This window comes from Podarcis cretensis (genome assembly GCF_951804945.1).
Source record: "Podarcis cretensis genome assembly, chromosome: 6".
NCBI lineage: Eukaryota > Metazoa > Chordata > Lepidosauria > Squamata > Lacertidae > Podarcis > Podarcis cretensis.
The window spans coordinates 58,698,465-58,724,478 of record NC_137175.1 but is presented as its reverse complement, the minus strand read 5'-3'; the positions used below and the strand labels follow the sequence as shown (position 1 = coordinate 58,724,478).

The 26,014-nt window shown below is 40.1% G+C and overlaps 2 protein-coding genes across 10 annotated transcripts in view; one reads left to right on the top strand and one right to left on the bottom strand.

The window, feature by feature from the left end:
* Nucleotides 1–26,014, top strand: part of GLIS1 (GLIS family zinc finger 1) — a 194,447-nt gene that overhangs the window by 133,660 nt on the left and 34,773 nt on the right. For all 5 annotated transcript variants that reach the window (XM_079980726.1, XM_079980728.1, XM_079980727.1 and 2 more), the window contains one exon: nucleotides 21,841–22,002. In XM_079980726.1, the coding sequence (XP_079836852.1) occupies nucleotides 21,841–22,002 (162 nt within the window). The remainder of the gene's footprint in view (nucleotides 1–21,840; nucleotides 22,003–26,014) is intronic.
* LOC307218486 (doublesex- and mab-3-related transcription factor 2-like) overlaps nucleotides 7,401–26,014 on the bottom strand; it is a 75,710-nt gene continuing 57,096 nt past the window's right edge. Inside the window, exon 5 of one of the 5 annotated variants that reach the window (XM_079980777.1) lies at nucleotides 7,401–7,442. The gene's annotated coding sequence lies outside the window, so the exon portion shown is untranslated. Of the gene's footprint in view, nucleotides 7,443–11,911; nucleotides 11,977–14,455; nucleotides 14,613–18,156; nucleotides 18,500–26,014 lie in introns of those variants that run through there. The other 4 variants (XM_079980768.1, XM_079980776.1, XM_079980772.1 and 1 more) reach the window with 4 other exon arrangements.

Genomic DNA, 26,014 nt, shown 5'->3' with positions numbered 1-26,014 from the left:
AAGCTTTTAACATACCATTTGAAAAATCTGACTTTACAGCAGCATCTGGGAACAGTCTTCATGTTTCCTTTATCACTTTAATTCCTTTTGTATGGAACAACACAATTTGGAAATGGAAAAAACAATGGCATGTATTGTATTAGTCTAAAAAGCACTGTAATTGGAAATGCCTCACACTGGAACAGAATCACATCTCCTGCACTTATCTTTTGTGCACCAGCCTCCTGTTTTATCTGCATATGAGCTTGAACTTAGGAAAGTTGGATGAGTGCTTGTTTTTAACAAGGGCATCTTCATGTTTGCAATATTAATGTTTGGAAATCTTACTCTTCTGCTCGTTATGGCACTATCTAAAATGATAGTTCTTATCAGGGTGGTTGGATTCTTTTCCCTGTGTCCCTGTGAGGGGAAAGCTTAGTTACGCTTGATTTTGCGTGACTGGATAAATATGCACAAAGCACTGCTTTGAATGTTTAAAATATAAGCTGGTTAGTCATTGTGCAAGTTATGGTTCATGATGGTACAGGCGGGAGGAATCTGTGGCCTTCCAGAGGATGTTGGACTCTGTCTCACATCCCCAGCCACCATAGCCAATGGCCAGGGATGATAGGAGTTGTAGTCTAACAACATATGGAGGGCCCAGGTTCCTCTGCCCTATTGCATCACTAGGGAGTAATAGCCTAGGAAGGGCCAATCTGTGACCCTCAAATTGTGACCCTATCTGTGAGCTGTAGTTCCCATCAGCTCCAGCCAGCATGGTCAGTGATAGAGCATTATGTAAGTTGTATTTCATCAACATCTGAAGGTTACCAGCTCTAGGCCTGTCTTGCCTTCTGTGAAATGAACCTGGAGAAGGCAGTGCATAGATGGACTAAGAATTGTCAGTTCCCTAATGAAAGGTCTGCTGCTGGGGGAAGAATAACATGAGCATAAGATGGATGATGGTGCATAGTTGAATGCCAGGAGTCACCCTTGGCACACTGAAACTCTTCAGAATTTAACATTTCGGGAAACATTTATTTAAATTAACCTGCATGACTTAATCCATTCAGTACATTGGCTAAATAGTAGAAACTTTTAAAGTTTGCTGTCCCCCTGGTAACCAAGAAAACAGAGCGCTTCATACACAATAGCAGATCAAAGAAACTGCAGCACTGTATGTTTCTACTGGGAACTGTTTCTGACAGATCACAGATACACAGCAATGAGCTCCTTCACTGCTAAATTACCAGCTGTTGAACTGTAGCCAACAGCAAAAATTGGGTCGTGGTGACATTTCTTTATTGTGCTAAATTAATGTTTCCATTATCTTATTTATGATCTTTGTTATTATATTGCCTCTAAGGTCACTTCCCTGATTTTACAAGGACACAGACACTGTCAGGCGTTAAAGAATGGGGCTGAGTGGCCAGCAATCAGCCCTTTGACCTTTTTCTCTGGTTCCTATTCCTCGCTTCAAATGTAGAAGGCATATTATTTGAAGCTGGCCATGTAGGCCTGGCAAAGAGATAGCTCCAATGTTTATTTGTTTGTTTGTAGTTGTATTTAGATGATCAGATAAATAACCAGAGTGGGCTTACATCTGGGACATCTGTGTCAACATTGTATGTGCTGGAAACATTTCTTTTTTTCTGGCTAGACTTGCAAAGCAAATTCTAGTGGCTATCGTCATATATAATCTGTGGACTGTATTCATATGGATAGGGAACATACACATGCAGATGCTGGATTCCATGTTCATATCCCTGACTGAAGGACCATGCATGCAAACAGGTGCTGTGTGCATAGTTCTTGGCTAGATTTAGCTGCACACCTGGAATTGCAAACATATAATTGGAAAGAGCATTAATGAGTTCTTTGGAAAGATATCAGGGGGTTGAATTTAAACCATCCACTCTCTTCCCAAACAGCCAATCACAGCTATCACCACTTATCTATGCAGAACTATGTGTGCCTGAGCACTGCCTGGTGAGCATGTGTTTAACTGGATTGCTGCAAGAAAATTTCTGTCTGAAGTGGGTTTGTTATTCCTCCTAGCTCCCTTCCAAAAATAATATAAGCACTGGTGTGGGCTTTTGTTCTCCAGAGTGGACAATATAAACAACATTCCTGATTGTAGGTACAATTAATATTTGTATTAATTTTGAGGTATTTTTCATTTTCTGGAAAATTATTTCTTCCATGTTGTGTGAGGGGCTCTGTTTTACCAGTATATACCTGGAACAAATAATTATTTTTCCTAGGAAAGTCAGCTACCTACCTACTTAGCAATAGTTGAGTCAACTGAAATGACAACCATTAGGTTGAATGCATTAACCCAAGGTAGTACTCTTTTGTGTCCATAGCACACACACAAGATTTTCAGTAGATGCAGCTTCTCCCTCCATTACAGTTTTATTGTATTTATTTATTCATTTATATCCCATTTTTCCTGCAAGAAGCTCTGGGTGGCGCACGTGGTTCTTCCTCTCCCCATTTTCCGTCCTCACAACAACCGTGTTATGGCTGAAGCCTAGAACCCCAGACTCCCCAGTCATAGTCCAACACTTGAACCACTAGACCACACCAGCTATGAGAGAACAGGCTTCTAAAATCTTCTTTTCTGCATAACAATTAAAAGTACAAGCTCCTGACATATATTCAGCTTGAATGAGAATCATCTAATCCATGCATGTCCAACTCCCAAGAGACTGTGATCTGTGATCTACTCACAGTATAAAAATACTGACAATGATCATTTTCATTGCCAGGAGTTGTTGAGCTTTTTTAAGGGGAGGGTTAACATTAAGGCGACACGGGTGGCGCTGTGGGTTAAACCACAGAACCTAGGACTTGCTGATCAGAAGGTCGCCGGTTGGAATCCCCGCCACAGAGTGAGCTCCCGTTGCTTAGTCCCTGCTCCTGCCAACCTAGCAGTTCGAAAGCACGTCAAAGTGCAAGTAGATAAATAGGTACCGCTCTGGCAGGAAGGTAAACGCGTTTCCGTGCGCTGTTCTGGTTCGCCAGAAGCAGCTTAGTTATGCTGGCCACATGACCTGGAAGCTGTACGCTGGCTCCCTCGGCCAATAAAGTGAGATGAGCGCCGCAACCCCAGAGTCGGTCACGACTGGACCTAATGGTCAGGGGTCCCTTTACCTCTTAACATTAAGGCAATCACTAAACCTGATGCCACCGATCAACCGGGGGCACCTCCACGATTGACCATTCAATCGCGATTGATTCTAATCCAACCCCCTGCAATGCAGAAATATGCAGCTGTCCCATACGGCAATCGAAAATGCAACCTTGGTGTTATCAGCACCACACTTTAACCAACTGAACTATCTAGGCTCAGTTAAGATAGAACCAATTGCTGCAAGGCAGATTTATTAACCAGCTGCCTTCCAATTTTCCCAGTGAGTTTTGAGTTTTCCCAATGAGTTTTGTTAAGAACATAAGAAGCTACTGTGTGCCATATACTGAATCAGATGATGAAGCTTCAGTATTGTTTCTGCTACGATGAATGACGGTGGATTTCTAGACTTTCATTGCTCCTCCAGATGACCTATTTATAGAGTATTCATTTTGATTTGCTTGCACAAAGCTTTTGTGGAAGTTATATCTGGTCTTTATTGAGCATTCATTCAGCTTTGTTGTATGACAGTGAGCATTCATTCTGTAGAATAACTCCGTTTACTCTGGAGTAAGGTGGAGGTTATTTAATTCAGACAGAATTTTGATTCCACATGTCATCCTACATGACCCTGAGACCTTTCTGATCATTTGTGAAGTATCATTACACTCTCCCATCACAGCAGGGCTAGAATGACTGTGAAATGTTCTTTTTGCCTTTCAAAATCAAGATGGGGTTATTTCAAATAGCTTCTATTTTTAGAGACTCTTTGCCCATGCTGCATTTTGCAAAGCATATACAAGAGCAGAGGTGACTTTAGCCAGGCCTTTGAAACCTGAGTATTTTTTTTTAACCAACCAATATGCAATTGATATTTTTACAGCTGTCATTATAGTAGTAGTGTGTTTCTATGTTGTACAGCACATTTTCCTGTGAAAGTGTGGGTTGTAAATATTTGAATACAGTGGTATCTCAGGTTAAGTACTTAATTCAGTCTGCAGGTCCGTTCTTAACCTGAAACTGTTCTTAACCTGAAGCACCACTTTAGCTAATGCGGCCGCCGGAGCATGATTTCTGTTCTCATCCTGAAACAAAGTTCTTAACCCAAGGTAACATTTCTAGGTTAGTGGAGTCTGTAACCTGAAGTGTATGTAACTTGAAGCGTATGTAACCTAAGGTACCACTGTAAATATTTTTTTCCAAATTTTTATAAATTTTCATCCCTTTTAAATTTACTTTGGGTAGAATTCGACCAAGTTTTATTCAGAGTAGACTTGGTGAAATTAATGGACCTATCCTAGTCATGTTCGTTAATTTTAATGGGTCTAGTTTCGGTAAAACATGATTGAATACCACTCTATCTTTCTTCACTTTCCTAACTCAGACACTGTTCTAACTCAGACCCAATTGGCAGTAGGAGTGAGGCAGACCTGCAGAGCTACCTTCCCAACACCAGCATTGGTCCAGCTTACTGGATAGGAGCTGGAGTAGGATAGGGTGGTAGTGAGTTTGGTCTACACAGATGAACCAATGGAGCCAATCCAGTGCTCCACCTGGTGCATCTGCCTCTTAACCATTCTGCTTCACCCCAGCACTGTCCAGGACAGCTGTAACAATACTGGTGTCCAGAGGTTGGGTCTACACCAGTAAATTAGTCATTGTTGCTAATCACTGGTTGAGTACATGAAGGTTCCTGCATACACCCTTGTGTATTCACATGATGCTGCAAAGAAGAATCCACGTACTGGACAAAGCCATATTGAAAAATATTTTAGCTGGAGTGTTTTTCCTTTTTTCTATTACCTGCCCTGCTTCTGTGTCCCACCAGGAAAGGAGTCTAGGCTGGTGGGCGCAAGGGATAGGGCTTCCTCAGCCATGGCCCCAAGATTTGGGATAACACAAGTGGTGGTGGTTTCTCTCTCTCTTCAGTTTTGCAACTTCTCTCTCCAGCTTATCTGGAAGATGGCTCCATAGTAAGTCAATAAAAAGACACCCATTCTTTTGTTGTGATTCCTACATCACAGGGGATTGGATTAGATGACCCTATGATTCTCTGATGAGAAAATCACAGGCGTAGAGCTTAATACTCCGGGTTCATGGGGGCTCACTACTTCAGATCTTAGCTCATCACTGATAGTAGTAACATTAAGCAGAGATGCAGATGGTCCTTGCCCTGTTTTCCTAAGAGACCTTCCTTTTTAGTGGTGCGCAGGACATACAACACAAAAGCTCACACTCTGCCCTTATATGATGAACTATTTCTTGTACACCCATTTTCCACACTAGTTTGAGGCATGTGGCTTTTGGGAGTGAATGCTCAGAGAAGAATGCTGCAATCTGATAGCAGAATCCTTTGTGGTTGTATTTGTCCTCTTAGCTTTTGTTCTCCTTGGTTTTCTTTAACCCGAAGTGCCTGCAGGCTGCACTCTTGTTTAAGGGCTGTGATTTTGTCATGGTACATTCTGAGGGAAAATTATGGATTAGTTATGGTTGGGTTTTTTGTTGTTGTTTTTAAGTTATGGTGAATTTTAAAAAAAGTTATCAGTATTCAACTTGTGTGTGCATGCATGCACATTTCACACCAATGGACAGACAAGTGTACGATGCATATTCCACCCACCCACCAACCATGTTTCTAGATTTCATTTCTAAACCAGGTTTGAGGTTCCACATTGCAGGTATTTGCTTCCTTTTGACCTCTTCTTGAAGATTGATCTGTAGAACAATATAACTTGACGTATTAGTCCAAATGTTAAGCTGTTTTCTTGCTAGCTCTCTTATAAACCTATATCGGTGCTTATAATATTAGCACTTGAGCATCTTTCCAGTTGAAACTTTTATTTATTTATTGTTTTATATAACAACACTTTATCCCCTGTTTTATCCTCTTAACAACCCTGTGAGGTAGATTGGACTGATAGAAAGTTTACCTAGAATGCTTTATGACTTATTGGAGACGTGAATCTGAGTCACTATAGTGAGTCTAATCACAATACTTTTTCTACCTTTATTTTGCCCTCAGTTTCCTTTCTTTATTTGGATAGCTGCCCAACACATTGTATCCAGGAGAAAGGATTTATTTAGGATACTTAGAACTCTTTTTCTTTGTCTCTGTCTTGCCGGTTCAGACACCTACATTATGCATGTTTGTAAGGAAACCATTTTTGCACATCTCAGTCCTCTTCTCCAGAAAATGCATGATTTAATTCTGGAGAGGCCACATTGTTAGAAGAAAAACTTGACGTTTCATGTTCAGCAGTGATGCTAACATTTAACTGGGATTGCATCATTCAAATGGAATCATTGATAGTTAAATAAAGTGATTGCCTTGGCACAGGGACCTGATGTTGAGGTTTCATCATGAAGAAGAATAGGACAGAGTGACCTCTGTGTATTATGTATCATTCTTGCTGTGGAACATCGACTGCATGTCTTTAAGCAAACGTATGCTGCAGCTGGACGAGTTTGGCAATAGGAAAGCTTAGTTTTTGGCTTTGTGGGAAAGGACGGAGGGGGATAAAATGTTTGGGTGTGTGTTGTTTTTTGAAGAATATTGATAGTAGCGGATGGGAAGTATCATAATTACTTGCTGAATTATGTGAAGGTTTTGTTTCTCTTTACAAAGAGCCCATTGTGGTCATGTAAATGGCCATTATGACTAAGCAAATTAAACCCTCTAAGGCATCTGTTCTTTTCAAAACAACAACAATCAAAACTGCTCTTCCTACATTTCTCAAAAGTATTGTAGACAATGATGAAGCCAATTAAAAAAACAACAACTGGAGTGCAACTAAGCTTTGGAAGTTTAATGTGGTTTAAGTTGCACAGCACGTTAAGGGCATAATTTTGCAATACTTGAGATACAATAAAACCATAAAACCCTGCCCAGCATTGTCCCTTGTTAGAGGTGTTTTTCAACATCTGTCACCAGAGAGCAATTGCGCAATTAAAAATGCCTTGGATCCAGTGTCCGTTCAATGAATGGAAGGGTTCCATCAATTTGAGGAAAAGGCTATGCAGTGGAGACTCTTACTGGAGGAAGGGAGGTGGTTTTTGCTTATCCCCTCTTCCCTGTCCAGCCTCCCCTGCCACTTCCCAATGCTCTGGTTATAGCTCACTTTTCAACTAGAGTTCTCAGAGTGGCTAAACACAGCAGATCCACCAAGTCATGTGCTCAAAAAAGCCAGCCCCATAGGAGCAGGAGCTGGCATCCATTCCAGAGGGCCGTTGGCTCTATGAGGGTCATTGAGGAGAGAGTCCAATTGAAGCAGGCCTTGATGTTGCCTTTGCTCTCTTCTTCCTTTCCACAGGACAGTTGGGAGGGGCAGATCTATGGAGATAGAAAGTTCTGGGGATTTGTAATGATCACTTCCAATATGAAGTGAATGACAAATGCTTAGTACTTTTCCAGGTCTGATTTCACAGACCACTGGAGAATTCTTTTCTTTCTACCCCTTCCAATCCAAACCTCCTGTACCTCAACCAAATCCACCAACTATTCCTTCAACTGATACCCAAAATTCCTACCATCCCACCCATGCTGATCTTCCAGTAGCAATCCCTGACAAGTGGAAGAAGGAAAAAATGGCAGAGTCCTCCATCAATTCCCTCCAATGACTGTTATGCTTCATGAATATACAGCATACCAGATACCACTAATGGGAGTGGGGGAAGACTTATTGCCAGTCTCCTAACCCAAGCACTGACCAGACCAATACCCACTTAGCTTCAGCAAGGTTGCTGTATCATGTGCCTTGGATCACAGCTCAGTTGCAGACTCTCCAGACCATTATCCCATATAAATGGGGGTTTGAAGCTGAGAGAATGATTGAGGCTTGCCTAATGATTTGGGTTATGTGTATGTGTATCTGAATCAGGGACTTCCCAGCTTACTGAACATTTTTGTAAGGTGAGGATGTAATCCAAGAGCTAGCTTTGTCAGGGTTGCTTAAACTTAAGTTTTTCTTCTCAAATAAAGCCAGAAAGTAGAGTCATTAATGTAGTAGTGAGTAAACAATTATCTGGGGTAATCTATATCAATTACCTTTATGGTTTGGATTTCATCCAGTTCCAGCTCTGACTCAGTTCATATATGCATGCATGTCATTACTTATATCCAGGGTACTTTGGCTTATCTGAAACTTTGACAATCATAATTCCAATAACTTATTCGTTTGCAAGATTCCCAGAGTTACACACAGCGATAATACTTAATATTAAAGCTGTTGCCCTTATAAATACACTTAAAAGTATTGTGAACAAATCAGGACAAAAAGCCGATTTCTGTTGAAAAAATGAGTTAAGGTATCCAGTTCAACATCAGTCTCTGAGTTTTATATTTAATTTTAGAAGCCATAACTAAATGTTTTAATTTGACATTATTCTTAACATCATGCTAATTTGTTCCAGATGTTCCTACAGAGCCAAACGCTGCAATTTTTGCATAGAAAGTATGTGCATGGGTGATTTATTCCAAAAGAGCTTCTATTTTACTGCATTTTATTTCTTCTCAATGAAGCACTTAACAACATGGTTCTCTTTAAGGCTTTTACTTAATCATATGGATATAATTTTTTTCAATTTACATTTTTAGTTCTTTAGTGGTGGACATGGGACGTTTCTTAAACTGGTTAGATTAAATGCACATGTCAAAAGCATCTTGTATGCAAGTCTGAAGCACTTTCTGTTGCAAAAGCCTTCATAGAAGATATAGAAGTGATTGTGGTTTGCTGCTAGGTTGTGGAATAGAGGTAAAAGGACCATGAAAACGTCAATGATTCCCCCTCACCAAATATTACATAATCATATATGACAATAATGTAAGTTCACTTTTTTCATATAAAAAAAGCATAGTACATTGTGAACACTTAAGACATGGGGAAAGAAGGGCCAGAAAAAAGCACACTAATTTTTTTTGTCATTTCTGGGCTGATGTTCAACATTTCAATTTAAAACCTATTTCCGTTGGGTTACATTTCCAGTTTTTCTCTAATATGATCTTGGAAAACTTTGCAATTAAGCAGATATTTTTAGAGCTGCATACGAAATGTGAGATGCTTCCAATGTGAAACCTGCCACATTTGAACATATTGTACAGCCGTTACTATACCTAGAAACACCATTTCTGAAAAATTCCAAGAATGTCATCTGGCTCTGCTCTTTGGAAATGTGGCACACATGTAATGCAGTTCATCACAAGAAATCACCATGGACTTGTGGGACTGTAGGAAGCTGAGGAACAACATCCAGGAGAGCTGCCCTTTCTCCCTTTCACTGTGTAGACAGTCAGCATCATTCTGAAATTGTTTAATGCTGTGCTGAAACCTGTCCCATAAGTTCTCAAAATATTTTCACCTGCAAAAGAGGCATCTGTTTTTCTGCATCTTTTTTTACAAGTGCTCACATGAGACATATGAGTTTCCTCAACACTGCTCCCGAGTTTCACTGTTATCCTTTATAGGGAACCATAGGTCATGGGTGTCATTGGGAAGCCACCTGATCAGGTCATACTGCGATGAGTGATACGGATCCAGCTCATAACATTTGCAAGTACTTAGTATGTGATTAATTTTTATATTCCTTTCCAACAGCTCAAGGGAACGTGGAGGAGCGTTGGGGAAATTTGCATGTCATGTCAAAGTAGCTTGGTCAAGCGATAGTTGCTCGCTGCAGATAGGCCATTTTTAAGCAACATGTGGTGAGAGACAGCTGGGATTGACAACAACAGGACTTGAACATTTGGTGGTAACCAGCTCTCATTGCTCTACCACAAGCTATGGAGGAGAACTTCAGTTCGGTTTTCATTGGCAATGTATTTTCACTTTATCTTTATGACATCTATTCAGAACTGAATATAACTTCTTTATGCTGCCGTGTCCTCAGTATCTCCAAACCCTCTTGTAGTTCCTCCCACATTTATTAAAAAGCTGTTCTTCATCACTTTCTGCTTTCTATGACAGGCAGAAATATTCAGAGTTCCCTAGGAATAGGCATTACTATTGAAACAATTCTGTGAATTGCAGCTCTCTGAGAGGAATAGGGGTCTTTTAACAACTCACAGCCCAATTAACGAACTACAGCTCCCATGATCCTTTGTGGGGGGGGGAAGAGCCATGACTGTTTAAAGTGGTGTGATACTGCCTTAAATGTATAGTGTAGATGGACCCTAGGAAAAATTGCAGTTAAAAATGAATAGATGTAGTTGGAGAATAGGTGCTAAAAAGCAACACTGTAATAATGTTAAGACAGGCAGGCCCTGTTCCAGAGTAAGAATTGCTTGCCAGTACTGCGTGACCCTTTGGAGAATTATTCTGTTTCGAAAAAGAAAAAAAGTATAGCTACACTGACGAACTGAGAGTTCTGAGATGAAGATAAGAATCCATAGGTTCTGCTGTGGAAACAAAATGACCTTGTAATCATATGGGGGAGGGGGGCATTTCCATGTCCCTTGAAAAGCAGTTCTAGAAGGCCTTCAAAGGGCCGAAAATCTCTGGAGAATTTTTGGTGGGCTATAAGATGGAAGAGGGAAAAAACAGAAGTGCTCCCCACTTGCTCAATAGGACATTTGGACTGAAGCAATTGTTTCCCATATGCCATTCTATAGAAGTTTCATCCAGTATTCGACATTGTGTAGGTACACTTTTTTTGCTATTTATCCAGAGGATACAGATTTTATTATTTCAGAAATGACAAAGTCCCTTTTGCACAGAGAAATGAATGGAGAATAGTGTATGGGAAGAAATGGGGCCTTTGAAGAAGGCAGCGGAGACAGGAATGTAAACACAGCTACTTGCATAAAACAGATTCTATTTTGAAGAAAACCATTAAACCTTGTCTGACACCTGTGGAATCAGATTCACAGAAAGACACTGTATAGAGGCAGAAAATTATTGAACTTCTTCAGTTCAGTATTTTCCAGAAAAACATATTGAATCGCATAGACATTTTAAGAATATTGCAAATGTAAAACCCATTACAGGAGGAGTTTGCCTGACCTTCTGTTCAAATTTATGCGGAAATCATATCTGTGTCCACACTCATTTAATTTTTTGTCATGTTTATATTCCTCCCTTTCTTCCCAAAAGGTGCCAACACCTTATATGCATCCCAGCTTTATTTCTCTTTACACACATTTCTATTTAAATTAGAATGAGTTTGCATTTAAAAGCTAACTTACCAAATTCATACCTTCCAAAACTGAAACACAGGCTTCAAAATATGCATTTCTTTGAATTTTGTAGTGCAGCTACCCAGCCAAGTGGCATGCACCAATTTCATATACTGGGATATATTGGTCATCTTACTCTTTCCCTCTTGGTTTGCTTTCATTTGCCCCTTTCTTCAGTTCTGTCAAGTTTCCTTGTATAAGAAAGTATTGCAGCAGCCCTTTTTCAATTAGGTTTTCCTCTTGCTTGCTGCAATAAAACTCCAGATGTTTTGGGACTTCATGGTTCTCTGGATATTCTTTTCCTTTATTTTAATTTTCTTTTGTAACATGCCACACATGTGGTATTTTGGCCTTTTAAGATGTTGTGCTATGCTAATCAGGCCATTTTTATTCTTTTTCTATTCCCTTTGTTGTCTTTATTTTGCCTTTGGTATATCGGTTACAATACTTTGGAAACTTTTCTTAATCAAATCAGATTTAAATTAATGGGAAGGAGGTGGGAAGAGATTTCAGAACTGTTAAGTTCTTTTAAAAGGAGCATGTGCTGGATATTTTCCTTGTAGAAGGTCCATACTTTCCTTGCACAAGAAGGGAGGCATACCTGAGTGGTGGAACATGTGCATTGTTTTGATGAAGTCCCAGGTTCAAAGGTGCGTCTATGGTTCACGGATCTCAGGTAGCAGAGCTGGAAAAGAATCTTGGTAGAACTATTTTCAGTTAGAGTATACAGAACTGAGACAAGCAAATGTGCAAATGCAAGTTAGCTTTGTGTACACTTATAAGTCCATTCTGTTCCTGTATCTTAAGCAGAGCCTTTGCTTCATGCTGGTAAGTCTTCTACCAAGTTTCGTGTCAAAACTTTTGTAACAATGGAGACATGACTTTTTAAGGGCCCATTCTTACAAATACTTCCATGAGCAGTTATAGAGATGCCAAAGGCAGCATTCATAGAAGTATGGTGTTTACCTGGTTATACTATCAAAGTTACCACATCAGAAGAGAATACCACAATAAAGTAACTTTTCCCTTGGCAAACAGAGAAAAAAAATGTGGAAGGGGATTAAGCAGATGATTAGATGAACTTCAGTGTTCAATAGGGTTTCCAGATGCCTCTTATTTTACAGTAAGTCTTGCAGTTTAGATAGCAATGCATTGCTCTAGAATAATAGAATTGTAGTTGGAAGGGACCCTGAGGGTCATCTAGTCCAACCCCCTGCAGTGCAGGGATATGATCAACTAGATCATACATAACAGGTGACCATTAAACCTCTGCTTAAAAATCTCCAAGGAAAGAGAGTCCACCACTTCCCGTGGGACTCTGTTCCACTGTTGAACAGCTCAGTGTCAGAAAGTTCTTCCTGATGTTTAGTAGGAATCTCCTTTCTTGTAACTTGAATGCACTGGCTTGAGTCATAATGGGCACCTCAAATCCACAGAACTCTGTAGGGCAGAATTCTTAGTTCTATATTAACCCTTGTTTGGAGCCACAAAGACTTCATGCCCACCCTGGTCCTGGACTCATCCAGCTGGAGTGAGGGGCCAGATATGGACCAGCACTTGATTCCTTTGCCTCTGTTACAGGGCGCTGGATCTTGCTTTTGTCACCATTTTGTTGCCATGGCTAAATAGGAGAAAAAGGGATTTGGGTGCATCTAGTTGAAATTAGTAATATCAAGCAAACAAACATATGCTGTGTTGTCTTATTACAAGAATTAAAAGTCTACAGGAGACTGGATAGTCAGTCATTAATAAGCTGTTCTGTAATTTGCAGTTTACAAATGTATCCAAAGGCTTAGGTGATATAGAGGGTTTCTAAGCCATACTTGTATTTTGTTCCAGACTTTCAACATAGTCTTTCAAACATCTGAGCCACATGAGCTGCCTGTTGAGTCCTGTGAAAGTTTATTAACATGCATACATACTATGTTTGCAGACTTGGCGGGGGTGGGGGGGTGGGCTCATGTCCTTTTAAAAAAGAAATTCTAGCATTTGAACCAGTGGTGTATATATATTTAAAAATCTTTTTAATACTATTCATGCACATATTTTCCTGTATGTATGAGGAGTAGAATGTGTGCGGACCCTAGCCCTTTAATATTTATTGTGTATTGGAAGTTTTGCAATTGCTTTGGAAGAAGAAAAAACATTTCATAGTGCTCAGAAACAGCTTAGATATTTTGAGCAGACAGAAGACTTCCTATTGATAGCCATAAATGTTTTGGGAATGAAACATTTCAGGTTTTCCATCTGTAAGCTGTCTGAGATGTCAACAGCCAATATGACCTGGTGTTTCCCTTGTAGGTCTATAAATAAAAGGTAGCTTGTTTAACTGATCTTGCAGCCGAAAGCAGAGGTGTGTATTAATGAGCTTTCTCTAATGGCACACTGACTCTATTTACAACACCGCCACTGTGAAGCCTTCTCTCTTACAGTCATAACTCATTTCCGACGAAAATGTCAGTTATTGCTCCACCTTACGGCACAAGCTGTTTGGTTTCTAGTTGGTTTCTTCCCGTTCCCAACAACTGACAGCTATTCTAGTCATGACTGTGATTAAGTACCCTTAGGAAAGCAGTCAATGTTTGATAATATATTGGCTTATGCTCTCATTCCCACAACATGCATTTATGATGTGGTATGGAAGCAAAGAAAAATGTGTTTGAGCAATGATGATGTATTATATACAGATGATTGTGGCAGGCATAATGGTATGTCCTTAGAACCATTTTGGTATAATTTTGCTTCTAGTAATAGGATTTCTTAGGAAGTGCGTGGCATGTCAAGTTTTTAAAGAGGCATGTTATAGAATCATATAATTGTCGAGTTGGAAGGGAATCCCAAGCGTCATCTAGTCTAACCCCCCACAATGCAGGAATCTCAACTAGATCATGCGTGGCAGACAGCAACCCAACATCTGCTTAAAAACCTATATCCCACAAAATATATTTCATGCTATTTCTGTTAATGAGTAGAGGACCTATCTGATGGCAGTTGTCCCCCCCCCCCACCCTTCACCCTTCACCCTTCACTCCCAAACACTTTTTCAGTTTTGGGATTGTTAAAAAGAAATGTAGTAGTAGTAGTAATTTGTACCCCTCCATCTGACTGGGCTGCCCCAGCCACTCTGGGTGGTTTCCAACAGAATATACAAAAACACAACGGAACGTTGTCACACAGGTCTGCCTTCAGGTGTCTATGGAAGGTCGTATAATTATTTATCTGTTTGACATCTGATGGTAGGGCGTTCCACAGTGCGGGCGCCACTATCAAGAAGGCCCTTTGTCTGGTTCCCTGTAACTTCACTTCTCACAATGAGGGAACCACTGGAGGATCCTTGGAGTTGGAAGAGAAAAAAAATTAATAAGCTATTTTGTTGAAGGGTGTTTTAGGTAAAGGTAAAGGTACCCCTGCCCGTACGGGCCAGTCTTGACAGACTCTGGGGTTGTGCGCCCATCTCACTTAAGAGGCCAGGGGCCAGCGCTGTCCGGAGACACTTCTGGGTCACGTGGCCAGCGTGACATCGCTGCTCTGGTGAGCCAGAGTCGCACACAGAAACGCCGTTTACCTTCCCGCTGGTAAGCGGTCCCTATTTATCTACTTGCACCCGGAGGTGCTTTCGAACTGCTAGGTTGACAGGCGCTGGGACCGAGCAGCGGGAGCGCACCCCGCCGCAGGGATTCGAACCGCCGACCTTTCGATCGGCAAGTCCTAGGCGCTGAGGCTTTAACCCACAGCGCCACCTGCGTTATATTTTTCAGATTTAAGAGCTCTGGTCAATTTAGCCTGTGAATTGATGGTTTGAATTTGGTATGAAAACCCCAGCCCACTATGGAAATGGATCACCAGTTTCATAGGTATTCAGTTTTCATATACCATAGTCTAGGGTGGCTGACCTGTTTTGGCCCCAGAGCCAAATTGTCACCCACTCAAACCACCCAGGGGTTTCATCATGGCTACACATATCAGAGCACATATACAGCACATGCATTCTTGCACACACATACTCAGAGCACACAGACAAAAGGCTCCTTGAGAATGGGGGAAGGAGGAATCAAAAGGGTCTGGTCACGGTGCAGACCTTCTTCCTGCTAAAGTGCTAAGCAATCTCAGTACTCCACATTGAGTGCTTACCCTTTCGACTCAGCCCAGCACTGCAGTGGAGATTCAAATTGCTTACGTCCTCATGGGGTAATTTCTTCCCATTTTCTGGTACAATATCAGTGTTCAGAGGTCTGACTTCCTAGGACTTCCTAGCATTGGTGCCCTGGCAGAGGGAGAATGCCAAGCACATTGTTGACTGCAGAAGAGACTGCCCAATTTTGCCAGGTTACAGCCAGATTACTGTAAGTGGCTTGGTAAGCCTTGGTCTATGCTGCATATTGTCATGTTTTCATATATATTATAACATGCAAGTGCTTTTTGCATCTGCAAAAAGTTAACATGTGGAATTGTACCCTAGGAGGAGCAGAACTATTGTATACAGTAGCAAAAGTTTTTTTGGATGCAAGGCTAATGTATAAAAAGCTATGTTGGCATTGTATTCACTGTTATTGCATGCAATGCCATGCAATGTATTTGTGAAGTGTGGCCATTCCTAAATATGTGTACATTATGTCATAGAAGTGAAAATATGTTTATTCAAGCTTTGATTTTTTTAAAAAAAGAATAACTCCATTTACAGCTGTTTTTTGCAGACGCAAAAGATTGTTACTATTATCCCAGGTGTCAATCTTGAGAAAAATGTGTAAGGGAGTGAGATGAAAGAATGACAGATTAATACCAGATGTCTGGGAGATATGGCTAGAAGCCTTCTAAGTTGACCGAGTAGTTCTTATATTCCTCCTGCTCTTTAGAAACTATATATCAACTCCTTGTAGACATATCATATAATGTATGAAAATGACCAATAATTTCCATGGTAAATAATTTGAAACGAGCTAAAAATACCCAGATTTCAGCACTATTTTAGATTCTGTGAATGGTTTTAAGTAGGGCTGCACTGAAAAGAGGATGACATTTTCACCAAAGGTTTTAAGAGCACCTTGCATTCTAGGTAAAGGCTGGAAACATTTGCCCACACTCTGAAATAGTTATGTTTGCCCTCAATGACATCATCACACAGTTAAACCTGATTGTCTATGTGGTGTCATGTTGATTCATGATAGGCTCACAGAGTTGATATCAACTAAATCTGACTGACTGATGATATGATGACATTATTTCTAAGAAAGAATGAGTTAATCAAAACAAATGGCACTGAAACAGCAGCTTAAGACTGATCAGGGAACACACTGTAAACAAGATGTAATAAAGGGAAGGATTGCATTTCATCCCCTCCTGCCTCCTTCAGTTGCTGCTGCTGCTATTTAGGAAAGCAATAACTTTCTATTCAATATCCCACCTCAAACTTGATTTAGATATTTTTTTTTCAATCTTAGTGTCCAGATTAATAATAATAATAATAATAATAATAATAATATTTATACTCCGCCCATCTGGCTGGGTTTCCCCAGCCATATAGTTCAAATTTTAATTCTGCTTTGGGAAGGTAGGGTAGAGGGTCATGGCAGGACATCTGCAAGCTTTCTTGAATAATACTGTTTATTTAAAATGATACGGATTACCTAGACCCCTTCCAGTTTGGGTTTAGGCCTGGTCATCCTGATGGGTGACCTTTATTCAGAACAGGACAAAGGGAGTGTGATCTTGTTCCTTCTTCTTGACCTGTCTATGTCTGTTGACACTATCATAGTATACTCCTAGATCAATTCCATGGGATGGGTCCAGTGTCCGGAGAGGAATGTTGGGAATTATGCTCGTTGTTAATTCTCCATAATAAGTGATTAGAAGAGGCTATGCAGGTTCCATAATGGTTTCAGTGGTGGTCTGGATGAAGGCAGTATTATTTTTACTGATAATTTTATAGTTTTATTCTCTTTGTAAATCACTTTTAGGGTGGGTGTGTTTTTACAATCAAGTGGTGTATAAATTTTAAGAAATAAATAAAATAAATAAATTGAGTTTGAATCCCGTCTAGATGGAGGCTCTGTGGGTAAGCAATCTTGTGTCCAAGAAATAGCCCAGAGTGAGATTTCACTCCTTCTGAAAGAGTAGACACACAATTCTGGATCCAGAGGCCCATGTGACCTTTGTGCTATGACTGCCTTCCAGTAGCTTCAACTGATGCAATAGCTGCATCCATTCACAGACCAGAATAGCTGTAGTTCAGGCACTGGTAACTTCAATATGGGATTATTGAAGTGCACTCTCTCTGAAGCGTCTCTTGCGGTTGTTCGAGAAGCTCCACTTAGTGCAGAATGCTGCAACATGATTCCTGACCAAAATGAGATTCTACCAACATATTACACCTCTACTCAAAGATCTGTACTGGCTGCTCATTTGCTACTGGGCCAAGTCCAAGGTCTTACTATTAGCATATAAAGCCCTTAACACCTTGGGAGCAGTTTCCTTGAGAGATTGCCTTGCTCTCTGCTTGACTACTTTGATCTATGGAACTTGCACTCTTGCAAGCACTATACAATGTTCACTCCATAACTGCAAGGAGCTGAGCTTTCAGTGTGGCAGCAGCAATGGTCTGAAACTGCCCCTGCTTATTAACATTAGGCAGCCAAACTTGTTGTGCTGTTCCAGATACCTGCTAAAAAAACATTTTGGTTTTGGCAAGCCTACCTGGAGGTAAACAAGTTATGCATTCTTGTTTCTAGTGATTTCATTTGTATATTTAAAAATTATTTTAAATTGTTTTACATAGACCATTTTTAGATATATTTTTAATTTAAGTGGTATATAAATTCTAATTAATGGGTTTTTTTTAAAATGGTACTGTTCAAAATGGAACAAAAAGAAGGGGGGGGGAGAGAAGGAATTACCTACACTACGCAGAATGTAGAATTAAGTTCAAGAACTGAACTGCAGTCCTTAAAAACTTATCTTTCATTTCCATTCCAAATGATTGCCCAGAAAGTCTTGGAAATGTTCCTACAGCATGTGCCAAAGGCAGAAAATCCAGAACAGGCTGCATGGATCTTGGGGTTGGAACACCTACGTCAGAGGGGCTTCTCTGCAGCATCTGTATTTCATGGCTTTCCTCTGATCCTCTGGTGTGTCGCTGCATTGTTTTCAATGGAATTGTGCCAGAGCCAGCAACATGTTCAGCAGCTAGGGAAAAATGATGCCCGTGCACTGCATAATTAGTTACCCTAAAGGAAACAGCAGCAAAATGGCTGTCATCAAATCTTAGAGCTGGAAACAACAAAGTGGATAATCTAGCCCAGAGATTGCCAACTGGTAATCCTTGAGCCAGATGTGGCCTACAAAGCACTTTTATCTCCTGGCCCTACCAAATTTGAAACAAGAAGTCATAACTTTTTTGCCTAGAGGTTTACTTACAAAGAACATAAAATTGCTTTCAAACATTGTGACAGCTAGAGATAATTCCACACTTTAAAAAAATTATATGTATTCATACAGTTTTAATCCCTGTGCCATTAGTTGCTCAGAAACAATAAGAGTCTGTTCATTTTTTATATTTGTTTTATTGTATTGCTACCCAATGTATTTTCCAGAAGGGCAAAAGAACACAGCCAATCTGTCTCTGGAGGAGATTTTTTGAGATGCACAATTGTTCCTCAGCTCTCCCACCCAAGTCAAGAACCTCTACTACTGCTTAATTGCCAAAAACTTCTGTTCTGCAAAGTACAGTACAGGTCTAGCGCCTGGACAATGGTCTGGAGATTAGACAGCTAATTATACAAACACTGGCACTCCTAATACATTCAAATTGCTCTCTCTGTGGGAGTACATACTGCATTAGAAAACCACCAACAGAAGCTTGTTGGGCATTTTTATAGCACTCTTAAAGAAAGACGGTTCCACCAGGTAGCTCGTCCCAATGCTTAATTTTAATAGCAGCTGCCACATTTTTAGAGACTGAAATAAATTCCAGAGATTACCCCAAAAACCCTGGTTCCAGTCTGGAACCCTGATACTATCACTGAACGTACAACTAATTCCTCAGTTTTGTAAAACTGAATGGAAGGTGGCAGCAACAAAAAACAGAATTAAGGCTGCAATGCTATAAGCACTTTCACAGAAGTCCCATTGAAAGCAATAGGGCTGAGTAGACATGTAGACACTGTAAAAATGCTAAATTTGTGAGGGTGTTTAGAAAGGAGAAAGGGGAAGGCTTAGTATAACAAAGTAAAAATGAGAGGGCTACAGATGGGAGTTGTGTTTTCAGAGTTCTGTCGTTCCCAAATGGACTTAGAAAATGCCATGTTTGCCAAGGCTACTCTTAATTAAATGGACAGCTGCACAGTTGTTGGATAGTAAACTTAACAAAACTTAGATCTCAGGTTGCATTTTTTCTTTTTTGAAGTTGTTTGCTAAAATATGTGCTCTAGTTTCTAGACCTTTAGCATTTATTTATTTACTTTTTATCTGAAATGACCGAAATCTTCCAAGCTTCATTGGCACCTAGAAAGACATCAAATATTCCAAGGGGGAATTCCCTAGCAGCCAAATAAAATTTCTGAGTCACAGGTCACTTATTTCTTCAGTTTTAAGGTGACTACTCTTGAGAAGAAAGTTGCCCGTTGATGCATATAACATTTCACTGTGCATTTATCCATAAAGCTAAGTCCAAATAACAAGTAACAGCAAAGGGCAGCAAAAATGTAATGGTCTTGTTATCTATCATCCCACTATGGTATATATTGAGATTCTATTCTAGGTAATTTTCTCTTCGATTTGAGGATCACTTCATGTGGACGAGGCTTCCTGAATAGGAGATTTACTACCTAGTCTTAAGAGAAGTGTAGGCACATCTGCTCAAGAAAAATTAGAAGTGGGGTGCTTACATTCTGCTTTATGAAGCTAAGAGGACTACTTTGGTTTCCCTTGCTGTAGGCATATTGTCTGATGGAATGCAACATGGGATAGGATGTTGATGATGCTATTGATTGATTGATTGATTGATTGATTATATGAATATGGCATCTCTTAAATCATATAGATTCACAAGGTAGCTAGAAATGATCACAATAAATGAGAGCAGTTAAAACAATGAGAACAATTTAAAAGCCCTTCTTATAATCCTGCCACCCTCACAGGCACACACAGGGAGGGGCTTTTCAATGGATGCTCCCAGAATTTGGAACTCCGTTCCTAGAGAAGCTAGACTGGCTCCATCCTTGTTGTCCTTCTGCTGGCAGGTTTTTTTTCCCTTGGAACACCCACTTTTCTCTGTTCACAGAAAGATCTTTGGGAAATGGGTTGTTGAGGTTGCTCTCAGGCATCTTTGTAACCAGCCAGCTCCAGCAACTTAAAACCTATGCCAACCAGCAGTTAAGAAGCTAATAACAATCACAACATATTTACAGCGTTCTGGACAGAATGTAATAAAATACGACTTTTTCACCAGTGTGCCACTAGCTGGTGGATTATCTAAGAAAACTAAGAGTCTAGTTGGCACACTGAAAACTACCACCACTACCACAAATTCCTTCAGACTTCTTTCCCCACAAATTCACTTGTAAATTGCATGCCAAAGGAAGGGCAGTAGCTTTTCTTCATAGCCAAAGACATCAAGAAGCTTCAGAACTGGTAGGGGCTATCACTGCTCATACCAGGAAAAGCATCACTGTGGGTGACACAATGGCAGAAAATCACAGAGGTGATGTGCTTCATATAACAATTTTGTCTTATACATGCAGTTGTGAAGTGTGATTGTGCATCTGCCACACAAAGAGCAGGTGCTATAACTGCAGGGTTTGTGAGTTTTGCTGCTGTTGTTGTTGTTGTTACACATAACTCACTTTAATTTTACTGTTGTGCCTATGTGGCATTATTATTTTTTATTATTTTTTAGAAAACTGGAGGTCAGTTACACCCACACACTGTTGTTGTAGATTTATGTACATTACATTGTGGGGTATTATTGTTAACTCAAGTGATTATTGTGCAACTACTGTTTACTAGAAAAGCGAAGTTTGAAATGAAATCATTTATTATTATTTTAAAAAGCCTTGCAAATGGTTTTATGCTGAATACTTTCCACCAAGCATTTTATTTGTATTGCTTTCTCTGGGTACATTTGACACCAAAACCAGACTGAGACAGTCAGTTTTGCTATTGAAAAGTAATTTCTCTGTTTTGTTTGTGGCAGCCAATGATCTGATCCTCACAGTAGCTCTTGTTCCAATACTTCATGCTGTTCATAACATTGAAGAGAACTCTTCCTATGCCGCTGAAAACTTGTTCTTTCTTATTGTTTAAGCTCCTTTACTTAAACAGTCTCTAGAAGCCTTAACACTGTGTACATAGAAGAATACAGTATTACCGACCCCTACGCCATGCATAATGATGGATTAAGACAGCGGAGCGAAATCTGTTTCATCCATGAACTTCAGCAGATGTTCTGAATTCTGGTTGATTTGTTGCATGTCCAGTTTGGATTGTTTTTTTCAAACACTGTACTCATTATAGCAGGATATGGTTTATTTAATAAAGCTTTACAGAGTTTTTTATGGCTTTATTGCAGTTTGAAGGGTGCAACAAAGCATTTTCTCGACTTGAAAACCTTAAGATTCACCTGCGGAGTCACACGGGTGAGAAGCCTTATCTTTGTCAGCATCCTGGCTGCCAGAAAGCTTTCAGCAACTCTAGCGACCGGGCTAAGCATCAGCGAACACACCTGGATACTGTAAGCATCACATTATTCTATATGACGCTATATATAGTGCATCATTTGTAACAGGACCTTTCCTGAAACCAGCACAGCCATAGAATCATGGAGTTGTAAGGGACCCTGAGGATCATCTAGCCCAACCCCCTGCAATGCAGGGATATGCAGCTGTCCCACATGGGGATCGAACCTAGAACGTTGGCATTGTCAGCATGCGCTCAGTCTATTCCTGTGTGCTACAATGTGTTTTTTGAAAGAAAATGGGGAAATTATTATTCTCCTATCAAAAGGTTCACCATGGGCTTTATTTCATTTATAAAAAATATTTTTATGTCACCCTTCATCAAAACTGACTTCAGGGTACTTTACAATAATTAAAAATACGAGGTCGTCATTAAAATGCAACACAGAGAGCAACATTGGCACACAACAGATAAAGGAGCCAGCAGAAATATTTAAAATGCCTTAGAATTATATTTGCACTTTAAGGTTTTGCCTTGCACCTAGCACCTTGGTGCCTTGCATGTCTCCTTGTGGAGGGCATTCTACAACTGGGACATCACTGCCAAAATAGTTCTCTGTCTAGCTTCTTTGCTACTCGTGCCCACCAGCTTCAAGATAAGGAGGCCAGAGCTTCCATCGCTTAAAGGGGGAAGGCTTCACTGTCTGCTTCTACACTGCCAAAGGCCTCACCAAACTTGACATCAGCCGTGTAGATCACCTTAAAGATAGGCAGGTTGCTACAAGAGTGAGCAACCCTTCAGGTTGTTGAGAGCTAGTAAACAGCATGACTTTAAACTGGATTTGGAAGCGTGTTGCCTGGTAGTGAAGAAAGTTTTTTTTTAAGCTTGGACAGAAATGGTCTGAACGAACTGCCCCGGTCAAAATACTGGTAGTTCTGAACTATCTTCAAAGGCAGCTCCAGTGATTCATACTGGAGGCTACCAGGGCATGGATAACCATGGGCAGACTATCTTTATCCTAGAGAGATCACAACTGGCACACTGGCTGTAACTACTGAAAGGCACTTGGCACTATTGAGGGCCTTTTAGGGGTTACTATTGACCACCCCTTCCACAATCCCAACTGAAGCAGACTTCAGAAGCATTGAACATTTTTTTAAAGTCCTAAGACTTCATGTCAGCATTCCCTAACCTAGCACCATATGTTTTGGACTCCAACTCCTCTCAACCCAGCCAGCATGACAAAAGATCAGGGCAGATGAGAGTTTTAGTCTAAAACATCTGGAGAGCACCAGGTTGGGAAAGGCTGCTTTGTATTGTGACAATATATTGTCATTACTAAGCTCTCCACCCCAATGGCACTTACAGCCTCCTTTATGTAAGGTGGTGTAATGCTCAATTTTGTTGTCCTAGTGTAGTAAAACGTCATTAATGCATATAGCCCACAGTACTTCCAAGAGTATTTGGGTCCCATCTGCAATATATGTTAAGGCGGTATCATACCACTTTAAACAATCATGGCTTCCTCCCAATAAGGGTGCTGAGAGTTGCTAGGATGCCCCCATTCCTGTTACAGAGCTGCAGAGTTAAATGTATTGTTTAAATGCATAGTGCAGATGGAACCTTGGATAGGGATAAACAAATACAAAGGAAATAGGGTTATACCGACTTCGGCAAACTACCACAAACTATTCAATTAATTAGAATTTCTAGAGATTTCTAGGTTACTACAGTTTGGATAATAGCTATTTTACTATACTGTCCAGATCATGTTAGCCTTTACTAGTGTCAACCCACCCATGAAAGCAAAGCAGACTCCTTAGGTCACCTAAGCTCCTGGGCCAAAGCTCATAAAGAATAACAGCAAGAGTCCTTCCTTTGTCTTTTTGAAAGAGGTGAATATGTGGTTTAACGTTTGGCCGGGTGTTTATGGGGCAGAAACCTGGCGGTTAATTGATATTTACTTTTAAAGCAGCTACACATTTCAGACAGTACAGCATTAAGGAATGTGTAATGTACATTATGCCCTCCAAAAACAAACAAGCCAGTCAGTCACATTTTCCAAACCCAAGCACACTTACAATAACAATGTTTTATTTATTTGAAAGTCAGCTTTAGAGATTTGAATTTGTAATTACTTCTAAAATGTGGCTCTTTTGAAATTTAATATGCTGTATAGGATGCACCTTTTTGAAGTTGTAACGGCTTGACGTTAATGTAAGTGGAATGAGGTGGAAGGGCAGACTAACTTGGCTTGCAGAAATAATTTTGTAGACTTCGTGGTACATACAGAACCAAGTCCCTCTCTGCCACCTTGTTTTTTTTGTATGAGTGCTGTTGCACATCATTTTGTAGATTTCATGGTACACCAGAACCAAGTCTCTCTCTGTCTCCTTATATCTTGTTACATGGGTGTTATTGCAAAGAGCTCCTTTAACTTTCTATTCTCTTTTTCCTTCCTTCTTTTTCTTTACTTTTTCTCCCATATCTGTCTTTACTCTGAAATATTCATAATCAGCAAAAAGGTACAGTAATAATTTTGACTAACCTTTTGTTAGTGCTGTAGCTTAGTTTTTTAGACATTCTTTAAATTTTTTGCTGCATTCACAACCTGCATACGCCAGCATTCATTTTCTTATATATTTTCACCTAATTATTTAATCAATAATTTTAGATTTGTTTTGTCTTTTGCTTTTTTAACATAGATCTAAGTAATTAGAATGTGTCTTGCATGCTGGTGTTTAATGTTCCAAATGCATGAAACAGAAGATCTGCAGTTCGCGGAACAAACTCTGATCCCTTTTAATATGCCTGCTGTGTAACTGAATCCTGTGTGAAAGTGAGATTGAAAAGGTTTGGACTAGTATGGATGGACTTTTTCTGATCTAGTTTCCCCCATCCTTAATAATGTGTTACTATAGCTGGGAAAATACTCTGCCTAGTTAATTCCACGAAGGAATTGTTTAATGGTTTCCATCATCCTTCCTCAAATTTCGGTTCTCTGTGTGTTCCAGGCACTTTCAATAAATTGACTTTCATATGTAAGTTTCTGGGTACGTATCAGGTTAGCCTTTGGAGCTTTGAGCTGGTGAATGATCTTATTATTCCTTTGGAAATTTCCTGCTGGTACAAGGAGCAGGACTACTTATTCCTCTGGAGGCGCCTACAAAGAAAAAGGATTTATATGGACTGCTTAGTTCTTATTGAATGCATGTGGAAGTGATTTGAGATTCCGAATGCAGGTCAATCTGTCATTTATCTTCTCTGAAAGGAGAATCTGTAAATAATTACGAAGACCTGTTAGAATGTGCTGGTTTGATCGAATAACAGATTATTAGGTTAGGGTTAGGTCTAGGGCTGTCCTGGAAACTGGATTAGAATCTACCTTTTAAAGAAGAGATAAGATGACTGCTTTTATAGTGCTGGAAAGATTTACTACCAATGTTGTAAACCAGAATTGTTAAATTTTGTCCAAAAGAAGGAACAGAGCTTTGTCGTAGAGCAGGAGGAATCAATTTGGTGCCTGCCAGGTGTTTTAGACTACAATTCCCATGATATCTGTTGGCCATGCTGGCTAGGGATGATGGGAGCCATAGCTCAAAACATCTGGAGGGCACCGTGTTGACTGCTCCTGCAAATGAAAAGATTGTAGGATTGCACTGGATTGTCCTAATGTCATATTGTCTACCCATATCATACCCCTGATATGTCAACTCAGCCAGCTAGATTGTAGGATGATAAATGCACAGAGATCAGCAGTAAGCAAAGGATATCATAATACCAGAACTTTCAGCAGAGTAAAGAATAAATGAAACGGATAATAAAAGCCATGGATATATGTAGGATAGTGCAGAGGAACACAAACTTCCTTAGAAAATGAGGCTACTCTGATATTTGAAATAAATCTTAGAATGGTTGTGCCCATGTGAGTGCCCCTAGGATTGTGCAGTGTTTCAGATGGGCTGTTGGTCTGATGTGTTGTCACATAAGTATTATGTAGGGGTTGTCCACAGGGGCACAGCAGGATGTGTGGTTGTAAAGACTTGCGGGGAATGTTGGCAATACTG